The following is an 18,101-nucleotide window of genomic DNA, read 5'->3' as shown; positions in this document are numbered from 1 at the left end:
TGAGTGTGCTAATCAGGTGAATAGTAGCACAAGAAGTGTGGGCGGGTATAAATACCTCTACAGGGTATGGGCGTGACTTCTTGTGCTACTGATGACTCGGCAGAATCCCAATCAAACATCGACTTAAGGTAAGTCTCGTTTAATTTTTGATTCTGCGTCGTCATCATACGCACTACGAAGTCACGTGAGATTTCAAAGCAACTGATAGCACACGCTATAATCAGAAGAAACTCTTTAATACCAATTTAACTTAGGCTGAGTACCCTGTTAGTAAACGAGGAACCTTGTTCAATCTCCCTATCATAAAACCGAGCGAAAGTGGCTGCTGAACTCCAGCCAGCAGTTTGCATTATCTCAGCAAGGGAGGCATTGTTGACCTTAGCCTTGGAGGTAGCAGCTGAGCGGGTACTATGAGGCTTGTAAACATTAATACTTATGCCAGCCTTCAACATCATTTGCTGGATCCAACGTCTTATTGTGTCTCTGCTGGCTCTCTTATGTGGTTTCTGATGAGTTATGAGCAAATGAGATTCTCTGCCACGTAGTGACTTAGTCTTATCAAGGTATACTGAACAAGCATTGACTACACAAAGGTTGCGGTCATGTGGGTACGCATATAACTTAACAACTAATTCAGAGGTTGACCTGCCAGGTTTGCTTTGTTTTAAATTACTATCAAGCAGAAACGTATAAGCAGTCTCCTCTTGTACCATGTTCAGAGTGTCTAAAAAGTGCAATGACTGCCCTCTCTGGGCTGTGGTTAAAGCAACTAACATCACGAGTTTCAATGTCAAGTCCTTAAGAGAGAGTTCTTGGGAGTTGCCCATAGTGCCAATGTACTGGAGTACCAAGTTGACATCCCAAGTTTTTCCATAACGAGGAAGAGGGGGCCTACTTTGGAAGACGCCCTTCATGAACCTCTTGACATCAGGGTGCCCACCAAAGGTATGGTGAACTGAGTCAGGACTGTCTAAAATAGCAGACAGGGCACATCTTGCAGAGTTTATACTGCTGTAGCTCAATCCTTCATCATAAAGGGTTGTCAAAAATTCCACAGCCAAACCTATAGTAGGGCAAATAGGATCTGCTTGCCTTTTAGTGCAGAAGAAAAGCCATTTCCTGATGTGGGCATCATACTGTTTCTGGAATGACTGGTGCCAGGATTGCAAGACAATGTTGGTTGCTCTTTCAGAAAAGCCTCTGTTTTTGTAGAGTCTCCGCATAAATGACATGCTAACAGATTCAACTTTTTCCTCAGTGGATGAAGTTTCTGGCACCCTGGTAGTGTTAGGAGTGTTGCCCTGGGTGTGATGATCAGTGGAGGAGCCACAAGTAGTCGCATCAGTTTGGGATACCAGCTTTGGCATGTCCAGAAGGGCACCACCAGTATTCCCTCTGCTTTGTTTGCTTGAATTTTTTCCAGACATTTCCCAATCAGACTAAATGGAGGGAAAGCATAAAAGAAGAAAGTATTCCAGTTGGCAGAGAATGCATCAACAAACAGTGCATCTGGATCAGGCCTCCAGGAGGCATAGACTGTACATTGTTTATTTAAGCGAGATGCAAACAAATCAATGCTTGGCTGACCAAGTCGCTTGGTTATTGACTGGTATATTTTTGACTCTAACTTCCATTCAGTATGGTCATTAAAGTGCCTAGATTCTCTATCTGCTTCAGTGTTTTCACATCCTGGCAGATGTGAGGCACTTAACCAAATGTTATGCTCAACACAATAATCCCATATGTGTTTTGTGACTGAGTTGCAGTCGGGGGACTTTGAGCCACCCATATTGTTGATATAACAAACTGCAGTGGTATTATCACATTGAACCCGAATGTGCAAATTAGCACATTCTCCACATAAAGCCTTTAACGTTAAGAGTACAGCCAATAATTCTAGATAGTTAATGTGATGGGGTGCTTCCTGTTGGTTCCACCTCCCCCCTGTTCTCTGGTCTCCCCTCACACCTCCCCAGCCATGGGTAGAGGCATCAGTTTGAATGAGGAGTTCTGGTTGACCATGAGAAATAAGTTTGTTTGAGGTATCCACATTAGTTATCCACCAATTGAGTTCTGCCCTAGAACTGGGGGAGAGGGTCATTGAAGACCCAAAGTTGCCTTTGTTTTCTCTCAAGGCATTAGATTTATCTCTTTCAAGACTGCGATAGTGTAAAGGGCCAAGTTCTACCCCTGGCAAACTTGACACTAGCAGCCCAATGACCTCTGCCACTTGTTGGACTGTGCAGTTCTCTTTGTTAACTAGGTTGAGACAGGCATTTTTCAGTTTCTCCTTTCGGCTGTCAGTAAGCTGCTCAGTCATTGTGATTGAGTTAAGTACAAATCCCAGGCATGTCAAGACCTGAGATGGTACAAGCACTGATTTTTCTTCGTGAATAGGAAACCCAAGTTCCCTGAGCAACATAACAGTTTCTAGTACATTTTCGTAACATTCCCCGTATGAAGCTCCTTGAAGGTAGCAATCATCTATGTACGGGGAAGACAAATAACCTTTTTGCCTGAGTACATTAAACACTGGTTTTAACAGTTTTGTAAAAATTCTAGGGGCAGATGCCAACCCATTTGGTAGGCAGGTATATTGATACAATTTGTCCCACCACATGAATTTCAAGTATTTTTGATGTTCTATGGCAATTGGCACTGTATAGTATGCATCTCTTATATCAACAGATGCCATAAAACATCCTTGGGTCATTAGATCTGTCACTGTCTTGAGTGAGTCCATTTTGAAGTGCCGGTAAACAATGAACTGGTTTGACTCCTTTAAATTTAGGATCATCCTGTAGTCCACTCCATTCTTTTTGAGTCTAAGGAAAATGGATGATACAAATTCTCTCTGAGAGTGAGTAGACTCCACAATTACACCTTTATTAAGGAGTTTAACAATTTCAGAATCTATAATAGCAGATTCGGTATCATTGAATTTGATGACCTTATAACCCAGTTCCTGTACTGGGGATACATCATCTACGAATTCTAAATGACAGTGCTCAACCCAATCTAAAACTTTTGGGTCGTCAGTTATATCTCTCCATGCTGGGACAAATTGTTGCAATCTACCAGCTCGAAAATAACTTGTGCTATAGCTTACCTCATTTAAGGGGTTTTCTGGCCCTATTTGTTTGGCCTCCTCCCCTCGTCCTTTTTGTTGTAAGGGGGGCCTGGCCTTTTCCAGTTTAAATGTTTATTGATCTGAGTGCCTGGACCACGTGAGGAGTACTTGTAGCCAAATGCTTTGGACTTTGCTTGTTTGTAACCTCTGTATCCATTGCTTTTGTGGCCTTCCACTTTGGGGTTAAGCTTTTTGCTGACCTTGGTCGCTTCCGCGAGATCTTTCTGTTGTTTAGACAAATCGGCATCATTGCCAAACAAGAAGTCTGTGAATGGGACCGAGCTGTAGCACAAATGCTTGTAGTCTTCGTTTAGCTCGGGCTTGATGTTCTCCCGGCGCCGCATGTTTAACTCGAAATTAGCGGCACCTATCAGAGCAATGGCATCAGTGGCCGCTCTTATTAAATAAGGGGCATCCAAGGCATCTTTGGGAATTTTATCCCGTGCCTGCACAAGTTTCTCAGCCATAGAAACTACAGGAATGAGCCCTTTGACAAGGTTGGATTGCACTCGTTGCAACTTGATATCAGCAGACCTCGTGTCGGGTTTAAGTTTATCCCAAATGAGATGGTTGACCTTCGTGCTGGTGAGACATTCACAGTTTTCTGGCGTATTATAGCGATTCTGTGTCGCCGTCAGAACTTCGTCCGTAAGCTTTTCTCTCATTAAGCCATGGACAATTTTGGCGATCTGCTCATTTATAGCAGGAGCCTTCTTTTGATCAAGTTTGAGATCGTTTGCAATGCCTGACAGTAGGTCAATTTCCCCATCAGGAACATCACGCTGAGATTCAGAGCTCTGATTTATCAGAGTGTTAATGCTCTGCTCAGTTGTTTGAGAACTTGTAGGCTTTTTAGCCCCACTATTTGACACTGCGGACCCAGATTGCTGGTTTTTGTCCGACTGCTGTGTGGATCGTTGGTCCATGTAGGCGGCTATTTCTAGCTGTTCTTCAGTTTCAGCATTTTCCTCTAAAGAACCTTCGTCGATTGCGAGGTGGTCAATGGTGTCCTTCATCTGACCGAGGGATTCAGTCATGGTAAACTTCAGTGAAGTGATGGAAGAAACTAGCAGCTCGCTCATGGAACTGATGGCCGCGACGATGGCCGACTCGCTGTTGCTTGGCGCAGCGCCATTTTCAGCAAGTTGAGATTCTGTCATTTTCGGCTCTATTGACGATTTGTTTTGCTTCCAGTTTGATACGTAGACACCTTCTAATGTACCTCACGGCTAAATTGAGAAAATTTTCCGAATTAACTGTTCTAACACCGCGCCTGTTTTTTGTGCTGACCGACTCGAGCAAGGCGGGAAGTGCACTGACCACTTGAGCGGCTGGTGCTTTCTCACGTGACTTCGTAGTGCGTATGATGACGAGGCAGAATCACACCATTTGCAAGAGTTACCCTCAAGCCTCATTTTGCACTATGTGGCACTATGTTTAAAAAAGATGATTTGAGTAAGATGAGATATAAGTAGGTTTCCTTCTGATTTCGTCATCATTTATCAGTGCACATCTTTATACATGTAGCAAGGCCCTGCAGAGAAGATGGCAAAGGGTTTATATATCACAAATGAACAAGGCCAAAATTAATTTGTGACCTAGGAACAGAAGGACGCATGTGTTATGTAGTGTGATTTGCTTACTGATGTATATGTAACTTGTGAATTTTTTGATTCATTTCATGAAAGAGACACTTTCCCTGAGACCTGGCATACAAGAAGAGATCATAAGTTTTCCCTTTAAAATTTGTGGAGCATGAAATATCTGTAATGAAGGGGGATTCTGGCTCCTTTTCTTGCACAAATTTTAGAAAAATCCATGCACCATGTATACTTAAAATAGTGGTGGCAAAGAGGGGACCTTCCAGGAAGTGAAAGTGGCCAAAAAAAGTGGAAGTGGTTCCAGTGTACCACTTTTGTGTGTGTGTGTGTGTGTCCACTTTTGCTGAACACTGAACAAATGTTACTGGAACAAAACATCAGGAAGAGTTTCCCAAAACATTAGAGAGTGACTTTGAAAACAATGATTTTACTTTTACTCTGTAGATGGATCTAAAACATTGTGCACAGATTGGGATCAAGACTAAGCCCTTGTCACTAGGAACTGGTGGCTTTCAGCAGCACTGCTAACTGCACTGAACCATAACAAAAGGGCCATGACAAGAACTACTCCATTATTCTGTGGCATTATCTTATTTCTCCTGATGGAAAATATTTTAAAGTGAAATTATGTGATAAGTTCTTCTGAAAGTTAGATTTTTTCATATTGTGGTCAGTTAACTGAACAAAAATGTACAATTCCTGCTATGAAACCCTCCACGTTATCCCAATGAATGGTAGATGTCCTAAAGCTAAATGTTTATCCATTGGGACTTGTCATAGCTTTTAAGACCATATGATAATTTTATTAACTTATGTTGGTTGTCTTGTGTGGAACACATATTTGAGAATAATTTTGTCAGGCTTTCAATTGCTTCCCCCTTCCCCTAAACCAAGAATCCATAGATGATTTAACAAATGTTGTAGAAGTGTAACCACCAAGCCATCTTGTGATCTCTTTATTTGTTCATTCAATGAGGACAAAAATTGTCATTTACAACTTTACATTATATACTTACCTCCAATAATAATGTTTTTTCAGGCATAACTATTTAACTAGTCCATTTTTTGTGCCTTTATTGGTATTACCATAGTGAGTCTTTGTTTCATTATTGAATTATTTTGCTAACAAATTAGTCTGATTCTCTCATGAATGGATGTGTACTAGGGCCTTGTTCTGATTTAGAGGCAGTAACATCTCAAAAATGGGATATTTGTCTAAGAAAACTACAACTCAGACAAAGTCATTATCATGTATTACAAAAGGAGGGTTTGCATATCGTAAAATATGAATCTCACAAGACTTCTACAACCTCTGTTTGTAAGTCCAAGACCCAGAAATAACAACAACTTATCACAATCACTAGACGCAGATCAGAGTGAACTAATCAACTACTAATCTACAACACTTCAAATCACACAAATTTTTTGTTCATCATGACAGTAACTCTGAGCTACTCTACTTTTAGACCCTGGTGGCAGGGATAACCAATCCCAGACTTTGGGAACCTCAAAAGTAATTCATTAATTTGGCAACTTAATCCACTCTACCCTAAGCCCATTGCTAAATTCTATTTTATAATTTACATTTATTTGCATCTTCCCCAGATTGGATTTTACTGTGGCCACCTACTACACAAGAAATTCCCCTATTATTTTCCAGATACCAGCTTACTCAATTAAATTTTGGAATTAGAATTATGAATGCAATATTTTTCATTAAATGACAGATTACTCCTGACCTCATTGAAGAATAGGAATGAATCCCTTATTAAGATAAAAAGAATGCTCTTCTGCACAATATTTTAAAAAATGCGTTTTAAATCTTAAAAATATTGAAAAAGTACACCCAACTATTAAATGCATGTGGATACAATCAAAATAATGGGAACACAATAAAATCTTAATTTTGAGAGTAGAATTATGAATGCATCATTTTTCATCATTAAATAACAGTACCACTGATAACATCATTCAAAAATAGGAATGAATCCTCATTGAAAACGTAGCTCTTGTTCCATACAATACTTTGAAAAAATGGTTGTTTTAACATTAAAATCCAAAAAATTTGAAAAGTGCACCCAACCCCCACAAAATGCATGTATCCTACAATCTTCTAAACAATTAATGCGTGTATCATATTCTGTGCCATAATCAAAGAAAGTATTCTCAATTCATATTCTTTGCACCTGGCTGTGACATATTACAAACTCTAGAGAAGAAATAATCTTAAAAATCAACAAGTTATTTCAAAGGAATACTACTATTTAATAACACAATTTCCAGCACATGACACTACAATCACTATCTGGATGAAAAGAGAGACCAGTATTATGATTAAATTGAGTCAATTATACCCCAACCCAAGAATTTTTTTTTCCTAAACACTGGTTTCTGTCCAGTTCCTATTTATAAGGCCAATACCTTTGAATGTTTGTCAAGAAAATTTGAACAGCCCTACTAATTTACATACAATCATTACATTCTGTGGCTGTAGAAATATTATCTAAGTTTAGTCCTAAATTGTCCAATTTTCAATATTATTTTATCCTTTCATCAATGTTGAATGACTTGTTTCTTCCTCCTAATTATCCATTGCAATTCTTGTGTATTGTATGAATTTCCAATATACTTGTAAATAGACTAACCTGAATTTTCCATAAATGTGGGACAGGAACTTTACAATGCATTGGGTTGAGATCATTGTTTGAACCATAAAGCAACAAAAAAAGGGATACTGACTTAGAATTTAAATTTTACCCGTATCATATTTAATAACAAATCTAACTTCATCAAACATTACTATCATTATGGTTATCTGATGACAGTTGAAGGAACTCCAGGTTGTAGAACTTTTGAAAGCAAGGTGTGCTTCTAGTTCTCTTTGAAGAACCAACATTTTCTCACAGTGCTGGGTTGTACCTCAGCTCTCCCTCTCGGAACCTCCTCTTGAGTTCCCCCCAGAGAAGGCCTCTCTCTTTGAGCACCCCCTTAAGAAGGCCTTTATTTTCCATTGCTCTTCGAGAGAGGTATGGCAGAACGTCTTCTACAGGTCCAAATGGAACATACTTGTACACAGCATACCCTTCATTACCTGAATCAGAGATGAGAATTGTTCTCAGTGAAGTGATGAATAGCAATCAATGGGAATTTAAACCTCAGGACACTGGTATTATACAGGAATATCTGAGGTTCTGTTTCAGAATTTGTTACTGAACCTTTAATAACTTGTGAACAGTGAGGCTACAAGCCAACCTGCAATTTTAATTCAAGTCATCAAGCATGACTATACTTGACAACAGCAATGATAGACAAATATTGTGAATTGGAATCCTCATGATTCATAACATGACATTTGGAATCTGATACGATGAATATATGAAGTTCATATATTCAATTGGAATCTATTAACCAGTGTATGTTTCGGAAGAGGTCTGTGATATAATTGACTGCAGTGTAAAGCAGAAGACATTTCATCAAAAAGCACAATAAATACAACCTCCTCCTTTACTCCATCTGAGTGACATATATATGTCTTATTAACCAAGTGGGAGGGCCATACTGGGAGAATATAGGCCTGAGGTCTTGACAGCACAGACCTTGCTGCGCTCGGTCCGTACAAAAAAGACCCGAGGGCCAATATTCTTCCAGTACGGTCCCAAGCAAGCTTGGTTAATAAGAGATTTATTATACGACTTAAGTTCAAAGGGACAAAAGTGCGGTATCATTCGGGACCATTCGGGACAGTGCCCGGTCCAATACTGAAAGAATATTGATCGGCAATAGAGCATTTTGATTGGTTGATTTTAGTTATTGGCCCTCTGACTGCCCGAGTCGTGTAATAACTAATGTGAATTACTCATTGTCTCCTCCCCTGCCTCATTGGGCCACACCTCTCCTTCCCTGTAAGGGCACTGCCAGGTTGCATGCAAGAGCCAAGTACACCATTACTAAAGGCATTCCTATCTTGCACAAAATATAGATGTGTAACTGTAAATACCTAATGTAAATGATATTGCATCAGACATTCCAAAGAGCTGTCCAAAGAAGACTTTCCTTTCCTGAGGTGAAATTCCCAACTCGTGCATCCTATGGGAAGATAGAAAAAACTTGTTCTAACTCTGTGTGATCATGAAGAAAATAATAGTATCCCATTTGCCACAGGCCCTCAGCAGTTCACAATTACAGGGTGCAAAATGCTATATGGCAGTGCAAAATGCTATATGGCAGTGCAACTGTCATATTGTGCACTAGGACATCAAAAGCAAAGTCAATTTAAAGTTGAGAAGGTTGTAAATAAAATTTGGTTTTAACAACTGAGTTGATGAGTAAGTTGGCAAATTTACATCAACTCGGTTGATAAAACCACATTGTCTTGTTATACTCCCTCATGCAGACGGATGCAGCACCATAGTTTCTGTGAAAACTTACCCCCTTATTATTGTAAAGAAATTGGTGCTTTATTTTAAAAATCTCAACAAAATGCAATTTGAATGGAATGAATGGCAGAATTTATATCACGACCCAAGGGATTCAATATCCTTTCCCACAAGTGGCTGCCGATGGTGTAATGTATAGGTGGCTGTGGCTGGAAAGGGGCTGCAAGATGAACCTAAAACACGAGAGCTTTCTCTCAAGCTAAACAGATGGTGGTTTGAGCTTTAATGGGTGATGGTAAACCACAAAATTACCTGTTGATGGCCACTTTGATGGAATTCTCATTATGAGTTGCCACAATGACATTAGCATTTCCTCTCTTTGTTTCCTCTAACACTGCATTCAAAACTTCATCAAAACATTTGCTAGTTGCCTTGTAGCTTGGGTGAATTGGATCAGGGTAGCCTATTGTGCTGGCCCTTAGTCGCTCTTGCTCCATATAAGCACCTCGCACAAGCTTAGCACCAAACATGTAGCCTTCTCGTCTGGCCAACTCTATATCTGTCTGTATCTTTGTGTAGGTGTCCTAGGGAATAGAGCATGACAACAATCTGACATTATAAGCATTGTTTTCATACCAAGTGTGATGTAGCAATATGTAGTACAATAATAGAGCATAACAACCAACAGTCTAACATTATAGGCATTGTTTTCATACCAAGTGCGATGTAGCAATATGTAGTACAATTATAGATAGCTTCCCTCTGTGGGTTCTTAGGTTACATTTAGTATAATTAATTCATGAAGTTTCTGCAGCCTTACATCAGTTCTTGACCTCTTGACTTAGCCCTTACAGTGGTGGAATCTATGAAATAGTACTATCAAGTGCTGTTTGTTTCTATTGGTTCAGTAACAGAAGCATGTTAGTATTGTTCCTATCCTTAATCTCCAGAGGAGGCAAAAAAAACAAAACAAAAAAACAAACCCTTGACCTTTAAGAGTGACTTTAGTATCAATTTTAACTTCTCTTTTCAATATTACCCCTGGAGCTGACACATTCAGGTAAAACTAAAGAAGTGCTTGATTGATTAAATAATTCTCCTTGTCAGCATTTCAAGAAATATATGAAGAAGAGTATGGAGAAAGGTATATAGAAGATACATTCTGATGTTATGGTGATAAGGGCCACACCAATTCTTGGCTTAATCTACCCTTGTACACAGTGCAGGTACCAAGAAAAGACTAAGACTTTTATGTATGTGAAAACTTGTACGCAAACACTCACCTTTCTATAACACTGGTATGCGTATACATACACCAACCTGCACTAAGTAAATACTAGGACTTTGATGTATGTGGAAACTTGCAAAAAAACACTGACAATTCAAATAACACTGGTACATGTACATAGTGCAACCTGCACTAAATAAATACTAGGACTTCCATGTATGTGAAAACTTGTAAAAAAAAAAACACTGACCTTTAAATAACACTGGTATGTGTTCATAACAAGTGGTGTTTCCTTGTTGAACTTCCTCATCAAGTCTAATGTGAGGTGTCGTATGGCAGGTTGAAAGTAGGTTTGTTCAGCATCAACCATAAGCCTCACACCAATTTTTGAAGCATGCTAATAATTAAACAAATAAAGTTCACATAAAAATTAAGTTTCTGTTTGTGGAATCCTCTTGGAAGGTGCAAGTACAAAGTTCTTTAAGCTCAAATGTTGCAACAAGGATCCTTTTCCCTTTCTATTGTCTCCTTTGCTAAGATGGAACCATTTTTTTCTTTTGTTGGAAATAACTTTTATCAAGCTCCTTGCAAGAAATACTTGAGGCATGAAAAAGTTTTATCACTGACAGTACTTACTACAGTGTATCCAAGTCTACATTTAGTAGTACTTTTTACCAAGTGGAAAACTAAAAGTGTTTTTGTAGTTGTTGTATGCCTTTTTTAAGAGTAAGGGCTAACAAGAAGACAGAGCACACCTCAGCAAGAGTTGTTAGTCTGTTTGCCATGTTTTCCATTTGAACAAGTTCCTCGTTTGTTAGAACTGAAATTATTGCCCTTCCTGACTTCTCCTATGATAAAAGAAAATTACTGTGAACCCCATCAACCAATTACATTTATTTATGAAAATCCATTGAGTCCACACAATCATACTGTCATTTTTCACGAAGTGTTACTAAAAAATATTTTGCATATGCAAAATAATCTATTATTAATAGATTAATTATAAATACTGAAGCTCCTTGCAAAAGATAACAATCTATAGGTGAACAAGATTCCACTTTCTTTCAAAAGGAGATGAATACTTAAAAACTTACATCCCCCTGAGGCTTTGCCTTGAATAACTGAGAAAGTTTCAGCTGTGGGGTCAAGAACTCATGCCATTCTATGGCATCAATATCACTAAAGTAATGAAAATATAAGAGCAGTTAGTGAGGACCAGACATGACAACAAGTACATAGCAATAATTTAACTCTAAATTATGGTTAGCGAGTGCTGTAAATTTGTTTCACACTTAACATTGCCATTTCTGTTGACTTTTTGTGGTATTTTGGTTGGGTCAAAGAAGGATTCAGTATAAGCCTTTAATGGCCCACTGGGAAATAGAAACATGGGGAGTCCACTTGAAAGAACACTGGGGGTGGGGAGTATTGATGAATGGAGAATGGGTGTGGTGGGTGAGGCAGGGCTAATATTCTAACTACATTGGACAAAAGCTTTCTGCAAGTAAAAAGCAAAATAGCCTCTCATGCCATCAGCCTTTAATTTTAATTAGAATAAATTATAATCACACAGGTTGCTAACCAACAGTTTGCAAAATTTTTGAAAACGTTGGAGTGAAAATTTGGCTAAAAATTCACATCATCTTATGCTCATTTCATAATAAACAAATTATAGTCATTATTCTGAAGTTTATTTTACCCTGACTTGTTGGTGTCAATCAAGTCAAATATTCTGTTTGCTTCTTCTGGGCTCATCTCAACCTGACAGTGGAAAAAAACGATCATGCAATTAATTCAAACATCTATCAAAATATCACTCTGCTTCACACTGCCTGGAACTGTACAACTGTGCAAAGTGAACCCTTCAAAAGAGAGTATCAATTACCCCAAGTCTTTTGAGGCCTTCAAAGAACTTGTCTCTAGCAACACTGTTTCCAATCTTATCCATCAAGACAGAATCTGAAGCCAGATGATCAAAGAAGTACTGCGTCTGATTCAGAATTTCTGAGATTCTCATCTGTAGGAAAGGAAGCATACTTTTTGAATTTAATGATGTATCAGTTTCAAAGGCGAAAACTAATATACATTCTATATTCTACTACTAAGCCTTTACAGTTATGTACTCATATCCACTAAATTTGGGCACTAAATAGCTGTTCTGGTCAATTTTGAATGAAGGGAAAGTGTCATTGAATATTTGCACCTATCTGAGTCACTTTTTTAAGATTAACTTTAATGGTAATCGAACTGAGTGGAGTGCAATTTGGTCTAAAATCACAAGTAAAACACCAAGTTCCCTGGCCACAATTCAATTACCCAACTGCTCAGAGCCAGTAAGGGACAAGGATCCTCAATTATTTCAAAACAAATGTAATGAGTTAAGCCATTATTTAGTTCTTTTTTTCCCATGGTCTAAAAAATTTAGTCTAAAAAATTTAGTCTAAACTTGAGTCTTTGTGCTTGTGCTAGCATCAGTAGTGAGTTGGAATAATTGTCTTAATCTTCTAAATATGCTTTACTCACAAGTATCTGAGGCCTTCCCAAGGCTGTAACCTTGATTGCAGCAAAGCCATCCTGGGAAGCATTTGCTGTAATACATTAAAAAAAGGTAATTCAACATACTTCAGCAGTGCTTTTATACTCAACCTATTCTATCTATCCCATGTTTAAAATTCAACTAGGTTTACACTGTGATCTTACCTGCTGCATCAATGCATTTGAAAAATGTGTTGACTCTCTTTTCACATTCTTCTTCTCCTTCATAAAAATATGTCCTGGCACTGTACACTCCTTTCCTCCTGTCAGCAAATTCTTCATGGGGTTTATACTTCTCATGTTCATCGGATGGATCCACTGAGTCTTCAGCACTTTGTCCTATATGACTTTTGGTTTCACTCTCTGACAAGTCCTCTTCGACAGAGTAATCTAAAATTGCACCAACTCCAAACTTCTCTAAATTAGCAATTGCTGGCTTGATTGCTTCTTGATCTTCACCAGCCACAAAATGACCATAAAAAGAAGCCTTCATTAATTTCCTGAACAAATGCTTTCCAAGAATCTTTTGACCAAGCTGAAGCAACTAAAATTGACACATGTACAAAAGTAAAAAAAAATTGATGCAAAATGCTCAGTGGGTCTGGTAGATATATTGTATTTATGTATCAGTTACAAGACCTCAGGAACTTTGAAATAACATGAAGTAAAGCTCAAATTGTTAAAGTGCACCTACACCCAAAAATTTTTTTTCGCTTAACGAAGTAAGCTTATTATTTTGAGTATTTCTGCGCCAAAATTTTTTTATTTGCTCAAATCTTCAATTTTCTATGCCCAGTCAAAATACGGAAAATCGGCCGCCATCTTGCCCCACGACCGAGTTTAAAGAGGAATGGCTCTAGTGGGTAATGTGACGTCAAATCGAGAACACGAAAGTCTGCATTTCACACATTTTCACTTGTTTGGGAAGGTTGTAGTTGATAATTGTCCGAAAATATGCCGGCTAAGTGTGTTGTAGAAGGATGTAGCAACGTGCGAAATTTGCAAGAGGGTATCGCGCTTCATACATTCTTCATACAACACACCTAGTCGGCATATTTCGGACAATATCGACAACAATCTTCCCAAACAAGTGAAAATGTGTGAGATGCAGACTTTCGTGTTCTCGATTTGACGTCACATTACCCGCTAGAGCCATTCTTCTTTAAACTCGGTCGTGGGGCAAGATGGCGGCCGATTTTCCGTATTTTGACTGGGCATAGAAAATTAAAGATTTGACCAAATTAAAAAATTTTTGCACAGAAATACTCCAAAAAATAAGCTTATTTCGTTAAGCGAAAAAAAAATTTTGGTTCTAGGTGCACTTTAATTTAAGTGAAATCAAGGAAAGATTTCCATATAACCTCATACATAAATTGTGCATTCCATTTCATAAAGGCTAAACGTAAAGGTTTCTCTGCAACACTCTATGCATAGTTAATGGAGTCATGGAAATCTTGCCAAAATCAGTATCTACTGTAAATGAGCATCCACATGACTCTTCTCAATGGCTGCTTAAAAGATTTTCCTCATTATGGGGTTTGCCTGGTACAAATTTCTCTGTAACATGAATTTGCTCTGATCTCAGTTAAAATAAACTGGTTGATCAATTTTGAGAAAATGGAGATAGAAAAAAATTAATAGAATATTATAAAATTAAGCAAAAAGTGCCACAAAAGACGTGAGTAATCTAACACTGAAATCAGCAATCAGGTTGAATGATAAAGAGCTCCATTCTAGGAAAATGAATAGACTTTCTGAATTGCATCATTGAATAAAATCTCACATTCTGAATGGTTAACGAAGCAAGGTATTTAGTGTGGAATTGTGAGTTGAAAACGAGGCTAAGTGATAGTGTTTCGCATCTATGTAAACATAACAATTTTAAGTGATGCTGTTTCCTTTTTTTTCTCATTTTTATTCAGTTATGCGATTCAAGGAAAATCCATGACTTCACTCATGAATTCCGTATTAAATTGCACTTGAAAACCAATATCGCACTCATTGCTTCGCGATTCATGCAATATCGGTTTTTGTGTGCAATTTAGTGCAGAATTCCCTCGTCAAGTAATGAATTTTCCTATAGAATACTTAAAATGTGTTCCTGATCCTGAAAGCAACACAGCTTATTTACTAGTGCATATGTTTATGTTTGACAAGTGACAAAGACCGCCTCCCGGTTAGCTCAATTGGTTAGAGCACTGGACTGTTGTGCATTAGAGCCCCAGCTAGACCAACACTCAAGGTCTTAAAATAAGTGAGGAGAATGTGCTACCTTTCTATAATATCAAGAAATTGATAGACATTCTAGTATTCTCGGATAAGGATGAATAAACCATAGGTCTCGTCTCTTGCATTTATCAATTAGGTATAATTAGGTTAGGCAGGGGACATTGAAGAACCCACTCATGAAATTCCTGTGATTTGGTCTGGCCTGTTTACTGGGAATTGGGGGTAGCCTTGCATATATGTCAGTTATAGATGTTGCAAGATGATATATGTAAATGTAAATGTAAATTGTTAGTTCAATCTTTCTGGAGGTGTGTACACTGGTGTTCCAATTCCAATGAGTAAGACAATAGTACTGTAGTAACGAAACTGGTTGAAGCTTAAATCGCTGCGAGGTTGTGAAACGGGCCAAAGCTCAATACTTACAAGTGATTCTGATACACTCACATGTCGAGACATGCCGCTTCATGTATGATCGCATCTGACAGCCCACAAGGAAATAGATGTATTAACTCACCAAAACGATACATAGTTGATAAGTACATTAAAATTTAGAGGCTTGAGAAAAGTTTATTTTGAAATCGAGCACAAAAAAATTGTTCATCTAATTTAAAGACAAGAACTCTTTTATACTCGACTTAGAACACCTTTTGTTTTAATAAAGGAAAGCACAATTTAACATTATTTCGACAACCATTTCAGTTGAGCCTCCTACTTGTCTTCATTTGTTATTCGAGATTCAAAATTACGCAACAGAATAATTTTAAAGTTTAATAACTTCAAGACTGGTGCTGCGACAACAAATGTTTTGAGATTTTCATTTACATCAACTGCTACCTATATTCGAGAAAGGGAATATGGTTTTCAGTTTCCCATTTTCTTAATGTTTTTCGTAATTTCGCGATCGACATGTCGGGTAGTACAAGAGTGGTTCGACGTCTACTGAATTTATTCACTCCCCAGCAACGTTAGATTTTGAAGAGGCTATCATTGAGTTACTTCAGTAGCTTTTTTTCGTCTATCCTATCATGTTCAACAGGAATCAACTCATAAAATATATATGAAAGTTTCCAACAACAATTTGACAGTTGGAGTTACTACTTCTGATGTAAACAACACCGAACGAGGATCACCACAACGATAGAATGAGTTCGCACTCTGTGATTCGCGACTACCCCACAAAATATCTTAAGTATCGACACTGTTTGGTAAGAAACCTTTTGGATAAAGAGCCCCAGACGACTTCTAGATCTTACTAAAATTCTGCTGTACCTGAAAGTTACGAAAGAATTAAGATGTGTCTAGACTGCCAGGCTACTTCAGAAAGACGAGATAATGGAAAAGGTCGAAACTTACCTCTTTATTTCTATTCACCAAAATATCGAAAGTGCACAGTCTAAAGATGGCCAAAGCCCGAATAATCTCCCAAGTCGTTTTCGATCGGAACGCGTTTTTGCCGTCGTTGAAGCTCAATCCACCACCTGTATTGACGGGACTGGCAGAGGTGTGATCCCTATCAGGAGAAATTGTTGCAGTCCTTGTAACTTCAGCAAAGCTATGACTACTTCTTCTTAATGAAAATAGCAACGATCGAGTATCATTCGATGATCGTCCGCTCAAGAGAAGTTTTGATCTCCACGACCGGCAACACTTAACGTGCCTCGCCATTGTGCACGTAATGGACAAGTTACTTCCAGTTCCTTCATCAAGTCCCACCTCTGTATTGTTGGCGCGATTTTTGTGCACGTGATTTCGATTACAACCTGTTTGTCTGGTTTTTCCTGGTCTGCAGAGTATCTGTAGTTTGATACGTCAAATCTTAAATTTTCTTCGATAATCGATCTTTTTCCCCTGAAGAAAACTTTAAGAAGTGGTTAAAAAAAGAGGAGGAGAAGAAAAAAAACTTGGAAACTAGAAAAAAAAAAAATCATGTTTCATACAAACCGGATCTAAAGTTATATTAAACTTGCAACATTTTCGCTGACAAAAAATTAATTATGGATAAGCGTTCGGCTGAGTTGGACCACAGTTTTGAAATAACAGGGCTAGCCCAGTGCGTATGACGGAAACAGGTTTTAAGATCAATTAGTAGGAGGAATATGAAACTACCTCAATAATAGAAGTTTTTAAAATTCAGTTTAAATCTCACAAATCTCACCCATACTGTTGGAATAACTGTTGAATCACTGCGAAAAGATATCGAAGCTGCTAAGTGCCATGTACCATTGCTCACTGAGAACACAGCGAAGAAACTACCTGTACCTCATTAATGCTAATAAGGTTTTGAAAAGTTGTCGGCTCGATACTTTGAATTGCAAAATAGACATATATATTTTTTAAAGCCACGCTTCTTTTTTCTCGTTTTCAACCGTAAAAAAATTGGTAAACTAAATAAGCCATCGAGCTTGTATCTCTACAGAGTATATGTACAAATAAATTATTAAGTATTGAGAGCCCTACGATGAACTCTTCCGTCGCGCTACGTGACTGTTTTCCAAAACTATAAAGTTGCGTTACATAACAAGCTTTCAGAATTTCAATATGGCAGCGCAGCGGCGAATGGCTCGGAATATCTCGTTGAGAGAGGTATGAATGACTCGATCTCCAGCTATAAGGCATCCTGTTTTATGTGTACTAATTCGTATGCTATTTTCCTTTGAGGAAAGACGGTGTAATCTCTTCTTTTTTCACACCAATTACGAGGCGAAGGTATTCTCGTTAAATCCATATCCTTAAGTTTTCCCAGTAAACTATTTAAAAAAGAAAACAATTCGTCTGTTGCAGATTAAGAAACTGATATGGTGAAAGCAAATGACAGTGGTAATTTGGCTTGTAGTTACTGGTTACCCTCTCGATCTTCAGTTTTCTAGGAAATAGCGACGCTGTCAACTGCAAGTTTTCTCTGAACTGTGATGTAGACTGAGGAAAGAAAATGTCGAATTAAAAAAAAATTCTGGAGAATCCAGATTACTTGGAAACATAAAGGATTTTACCACTCTCTAAAT

The 18,101-nt window shown here is 38.1% G+C and overlaps 2 protein-coding genes across 2 annotated transcripts; both read right to left on the bottom strand.

Annotated features, from left to right (window-relative positions):
* Positions 1 to 217: 217 nt before the first annotated feature.
* Positions 218 to 3,220, bottom strand: LOC148717529 (uncharacterized). Its single transcript, XM_088743798.1, has 2 exons — positions 3,110 to 3,220; positions 218 to 1,439 (listed from the first exon to the last, which is right to left on the bottom strand). The coding sequence occupies exon 2, from the start codon at positions 1,425 to 1,427 to the stop codon at positions 246 to 248; it is 1,182 nt and encodes a 393-aa protein (XP_088599924.1). The 5' UTR covers positions 1,428 to 1,439; positions 3,110 to 3,220; the 3' UTR covers positions 218 to 245.
* Positions 3,221 to 5,649: 2,429 nt separating this feature from the next.
* LOC111330149 (proline dehydrogenase 1, mitochondrial) lies at positions 5,650 to 17,460 on the bottom strand. The gene is made up of 11 exons (XM_022934960.2): positions 16,453 to 17,460; positions 13,036 to 13,414; positions 12,859 to 12,923; positions 12,221 to 12,352; positions 12,035 to 12,096; positions 11,430 to 11,514; positions 11,091 to 11,183; positions 10,586 to 10,732; positions 9,420 to 9,691; positions 8,729 to 8,817; positions 5,650 to 7,822 (listed from the first exon to the last, which is right to left on the bottom strand). Exons 1-11 carry the CDS (start codon positions 16,762 to 16,764, stop codon positions 7,632 to 7,634), a joined length of 1,827 nt encoding a protein of 608 aa, XP_022790695.2. The 5' UTR covers positions 16,765 to 17,460; the 3' UTR covers positions 5,650 to 7,631.
* Between the last annotated feature and the right edge of the window lie 641 nt (positions 17,461 to 18,101).

This window comes from Stylophora pistillata, chromosome 13 (assembly GCF_964205215.1).
Source record: "Stylophora pistillata chromosome 13, jaStyPist1.2, whole genome shotgun sequence".
NCBI lineage: Eukaryota > Metazoa > Cnidaria > Anthozoa > Scleractinia > Pocilloporidae > Stylophora > Stylophora pistillata.
The sequence above is the reverse complement of the archived record's forward strand: the minus strand, read 5'-3'. Positions and strand labels throughout refer to the sequence as shown.

Coding starts and splice junctions, on each gene's coding strand:
- LOC148717529 (XM_088743798.1), bottom strand. CDS start 1,427: ATGTCTGGAAAAAATTCAAGCAAACAAAGCAGAGGGAATACTGGTGGT.
- LOC111330149 (XM_022934960.2), bottom strand. CDS start 16,764: ATGGCGAGGCACGTTAAGTGTTGCCGGTCGTGGAGATCAAAACTTCTC. Junction 13,415..16,452: donor TGGTGAATAGAAATAAAGAG/GTAAGTTTCGAC, acceptor TGTCAATTTTAG/TTGCTTCAGCTTGGTCAAAA. Junction 12,353..12,858: donor TGGGAAGGCCTCAGATACTT/GTGAGTAAAGCA, acceptor CCTTTCCTACAG/ATGAGAATCTCAGAAATTCT.